At 49.0% G+C, this 5,249-nt stretch overlaps 1 protein-coding gene across 1 annotated transcript; it reads right to left on the reverse strand.

Moving 5' to 3' along the window:
* Window positions 1-4,043: 4,043 nt before the first annotated feature.
* On the reverse strand, window positions 4,044-4,706 carry NEUROG1 (neurogenin 1). The gene has a single exon (XM_075009889.1). The coding sequence runs from the start codon at window positions 4,704-4,706 to the stop codon at window positions 4,044-4,046; it is 663 nt and encodes a 220-aa protein (XP_074865990.1).
* Between the last annotated feature and the right edge of the window lie 543 nt (window positions 4,707-5,249).

Consider the following 5,249-nt stretch of genomic DNA (forward strand, 5'->3'; position numbering starts at 1 on the left):
CCATCACAGCGTTCCCATTTTATATATAGGGAAGCAAGGCACCCAGAAATCTTGTTCTGGTGCCATTCCAAAAAAGACATTAGTCAAATGGGAATCTATTCCAATGAGAGAAAATGACTTTGAGAGCACTCTTTAAGGGAGAGGCTAAACAGCTAGATTTAAGTGGTACCAGACTACCAGAACCAAGACCATTTGACACCTGGAAGACAATGGGTCTCTGGTGGTTGATGAAATAAAACCACCCCAAATAATCCCACTCAGAAAAGAAAAAAGCCAACAACAGAATCCCTGTCTTCTCCTTAGAGCAGTGGTTCCCAATCTTTTCATTAACACGGCACACTTCACCGAGACAAACAATTCCATGACACAGACACTTTTTTCAGCTGAATTGATTGCTCATAAACATCAAATCTACTTACCTTTACGATGGCTACAGTCTTACTAGGGAGGTTTGCAACACAGTAGTGCATACAACAAGCTAAACAAGGATCAAATGCATTAATGCTCCAAATCCACCTTGCTGCTTGAGCTCCAGCTGCTGCAGGGTCACCAGTTTGCCCCCTGTAGGGGGTCTGCAAAAAGCCACAGTGAGGGGAAATTGACAACATTTCACAGCACACTTGGACAGTTGTCACAGCACACCAATGTGCTGCGGCATACTGGTTGAAAACCACTGCCCTGGAGCCCAGCAGACAGAGGACAATGGGGTGTGAATAAAGCACAGGGTTACAGAGAGATGAGCAGCGTTCTGATCCTCCTTAGTAATTATCCTTGGGCAAGTCATCTGAACTTCCTCATCTCTGAAATGGGACTAAAGAGATCATGTCAGGTTGCAGATCTGTTCAAACAAAGCTTTGTATACATGTTGAATATCTTTATTATTATTACCCCCACTGAAAGGGTGACAGGACCCTGAAGACTTACAGCATTATGAATATAAGCAAGCCAGCAGTTAGAGTTCTAAATACAGTCCCTCCCCTGGAAATCTCCTTTTCTCACCTCCTCCCTATCCTACCATCATACACACTCAACTACAGGAAAAACAAAAGATGGATTTACACCATCAGTTACCTCCATACCCTGGTGAAGCAGAAACTGAGGTGGGGGAACAACCTTGCTCAGCATCACTCTGGATGAGAGCACAATAGTTCTGCTGCTGTTGCAGAGTCAACTGACTATGTTGTTTCTCCCTTCATTCTGCACAGAAAGAGGCATCTCACCCTCCCTCTTTTGGTTGATTTAGTCTTAACTGCAGAAAAAGTGGCATCTAATGCCAGTAAAGCTTTCCTTAAGCTACGAGTTTATCAATCATCCCATCTAAACAGAGCTGCAAGCCTGTTACCAGACACTTAGGAATAGCTATATTTGAATACTGCCTTCTCTACAATGGCAATAATCAACTTGGTCTCCCTGTTTCATTCAGGGCTGCATACAGCTGTCTACTGAAAAGCAATTGCCCTGCATGCTGCTTGGAGCAGGATGCTAGTGTATTTTAGGAATTTGTTTCCTGGTGTGTCTCCTGAGGGCTTAGAGGAAGAAAAGCCAATGTTCTAGCCCAGACACGTGCACCTACAGCAGGATTGCTGAGACCCCTTGCTGGAATCACAAATAGAGGATTTACCCTTGCCTATAGAAATGAAATAAGCTCCAAAGCAAAAGGTTGAGGCTGACTCCCTTGCAAGAGCTCTTCTACATAATGAGAGCTGAACATCCAGCCATGCATATCCTATGATTGTTATTAAAGCAAATAGAGGGGGAAAACGCAAATAATTTTCAAACCTATAAATTTATTCCTTGGGGTTCCAAATAGGAGTTGATCCATTTTAGGCTCAAGTCCTAGGGCCAAACTTTCTTTCATTTGCTCAGCTTTCAAACATAGTCTCCTCCAACACTAGCTGCAGCGTAAGTAAAGGAAAATGAAACTTGACCCATACAAGCTATTTTGATGTTGCTCAAATAAATTAGTAAAAATATCAGATTTGTCCATCAAATTGCATATGTTCCAATATTCCAAGCAATGCCATGATAAAAATTACATATCACTGTTTTATACAGTGGATCTACTCTGTAGAAAGATGAATTGAAACAAAATATACCAAATAAAATATTTGCACTTCTTTATTATGGAATGCCTCTGTATTGTACTCCACTCTTTTTGTCTAACTTCTCGTGTGCCTACTTGGGCAAGTCAAGAGGGTCAGATTTGCTAGTACTCAGCACCCAGATTTAGGGTCAGGTGCTCTGTAATAGCCAGATTTTCCAAAACACACAGCACCCAGAAGCTCCCATTGTAATACTAAAGGCACATTTTTATTCAGTGTGCTTGGTTCTTTTGAGAATTTGGCCTCAGCTGTGCATGCTGTAGTCCTTGTGGAAATATGGGCCTTAATTTCTCTCTGCCTGATTTAGATATAAACATGTACCAGTCAAAAAGCATCTTGCAGTCAACAGGACTGACGTGAGGTGAATGTAGTGATTTGTTAGGACAAATAAAATAGTGCTGAGCTTTTTGGAAAGCCACATGGAGCAACACACACATATATATTTAGAGGTGTATCTATTATATACAATAGGATTATATTCTTTTGAGTTATTGTATATTCTAACAATAAGAATATCTATCTGTCTTCCATGTCACAAATCCTAGAGGATTCACATTGGACAAAAAGGGTGCAAATCCCCTAAAAGCTTAAAGCTCTCCTGATATACTGCTGAAAATAGAACCTTCAAAGCCACTGCTTCATGCACCCACCTGTCATTTTCTGCGTTCTGCCCAACAGTCACATATTGATCCTTTTAATCCCCCTTCTTGGAAGCGCTGGAGCCAGCTGATGTTTTGTTACATAAAGGAAATTCTCCTTCCAGTGCCTGCACCTCTGCAGGTAGTAGCTTAATAGAAGCTAAACCAAGGCAATCAATTTTTAATTTGGTTTAGCATGAGCCTTCAGGGACAGTTGTGTTCAATACAGGGAGGTGTAGCCAAGTTCTCTAGCTAGCTAGATCATAGCTGAAAATTTATTGTGATAGGACTGTTGCAGTAGAGATTTTTATGGGTATTTCAAAGTATCCCCCCCACCCCCGCACACCCTTCTGGAGCTTCTTTTGTGGAAGCAAGAGACCTGAAATAAAAATCAAATCAAATCAATGCACTGAAGAAATTAAGTATAAACGTTAAAAAATTTATTTACAAAGTACAAAATGTCTTTGTAAAAACCCACAATGGACATAATAGAATAAAGCTCTTTATGTACAAAAATACAAATTTTCATATGAGTGAAACATCTTGAATAAATTAAACTAATACCAGGCCCAGTTCCTGAATATGCCTTGTTTAGTCCTACTCTTAAAGCAACGCGCCAGTGTTGGAGGTCAATGATCCATAATGCATGAATCTAGCCCCTTGTCTGTCCTCTTAAGGGTGTGATCCTGCCAGGGGCTAAGCTAAGCACACCCTGGGGGAAGAGGCAGAGTCCTCTCTGATGTTTTTGGGAGTCAAAGGGAGTTGCCTGCGCCGAGCGCCCGGCAGGGGGTGCTGTGCCCCCAGCAGGATCAGCTCCTTAAGCCTTTTCATTGTATTGTCAGGGCGTTCAAACCAAATTTTCATGCTCATTTTTCTTCATTTGAGTTCTACAAATTGTAAAATTGACTTTTCACCTCGTCTGCAGCAGCAAATCGGTCCCTTTTCTTCCCCATGGCTAAATCACATTGAAGCGGGGGCGCCGGTCAGTGGGAAAGGAAACAACAAAGAGCGTTTGTGGAGTTCAGAAAAGTGCAAAGGGCAGGGGGTGGCCGGAACCCCCTCTCAACCCACCCCAGTGCGAGCTGGTTCCGGCTGCCTTCGGAAGCAGGGGGCTGCTAGGGAAAGAAGGCAGCTCACGCCCTGCCCCACGGGTAAGAGCCCGTTGGCTCCGGAGGGAGACAGAGCTGCCTGCAACCCCGAGAGCGGCTGGACCCCTGCCCTAGGGGGCGCTGTCTGCCCGCTTCCCAACCCCGCCGAAAGCGAAACTCTAGGGGAGGGCCGAGGGGGTACACGTGGGGCTGATTCACACCGCGGTGCCCGCCTGGGGGAACAGCACGCAGCATGGGCCGCTCGGCAGCAGCTCCCCGGGGAGGCCGTGGCAGCCGGCGAAGAGGGGCTCCGTGGGCCCATAGCCGTAATCCTCGGAGGTGGCCGGGCTGCTGGGGTTGGAGGCGCCGGCGGAGAAGGAGGAGGGGGAGGCGGTGGAGGTCCAGGAGCCCGCATCGCTGCCGGGGCTGGGCGGGGCGCCGGGGCTCAGGTAGCCGGGCAGCAGGCGCGGCTGCTCCCGCGGGGCTTTGGGGAGGCGCTGATCGGCCAGGCGCAGCGTCTCGGAGAGGGCCCAGATGTAGTTGTAGGCGAAGCGCAGCGTCTCGATCTTGGTCAGCTTGGTGTCCTCGGGGAAGCTGGGCAGGACGCTGCGCAGCTCGTCCAGGGCCGCGTTGAGGTTGTGCATGCGGTTCCGCTCCCGGTCGTTCGCCTTCACCCGCCGGCTCTTGCGCAGGCTGTGCAGGGCGGCTTCGTTCCTCGCCCTGCAGCGGCCCCGGCGCCGCTTCCTGCCCGGCTCCGCCTGCGGGCTCTGGCCCGGGGAGGAGGGCGAGGACGGGGCACGGAGGCTGCTGTCCAGGCAGGAGGACACGTCGGCGCTGTTCTCCGCCGCGGAGTAGCGGGTCTCCGGGGCCGAGGGCATCCTGCGGGGAGAGAAGACATCAGTGGGGCAGGGCAGCAGGGGGTCGCGCTGGGGCAAAGGGGCCGTTTGCAGCGCGATCGGCCACAGCCATTAACGGGGCAGGGCCCACACAAGCCCCTCTGTATCCAGAGGGGTGAAAATCAGCCATTGCACTGGAGGGAGAAATGAGCTGGCGCGGCGCGGCGTGGGGTGGGACAGTGGGTTTGGAGGGAGGCGTGTCTGCGTTTCCCACATACTCACGTGCGGAGCAGATGCAATCCGAGGGGGTGGAAAGTTTCCAAGTGTAAAGTGAAGTCAGGGGAAAGGGAAGGGAAAGAAAGGAAAGGAGGGAGAGAGAGAGAAAAAAAAACCCTTCCAGCTCTTGGAGACTCCCCGCCAAAGGGGGTGGGGTGGGGATGGGGACACGCGACTGCTCTTGTCTTTGAAGTGATCTCGGCTGCTGTTAGCTCGTGCGAGCCGGGAGTTTGGCACACGACTGACCTCAGACTCCTTATATACCCTGTAAAACAATAGCGACCACCCCCCCCCCCCCCCCCCCCAGGC

The sequence above is a fragment of the Carettochelys insculpta genome, chromosome 15 (assembly GCF_033958435.1).
Source record: "Carettochelys insculpta isolate YL-2023 chromosome 15, ASM3395843v1, whole genome shotgun sequence".
Classification (NCBI taxonomy): Eukaryota; Metazoa; Chordata; order Testudines; family Carettochelyidae; genus Carettochelys; species Carettochelys insculpta.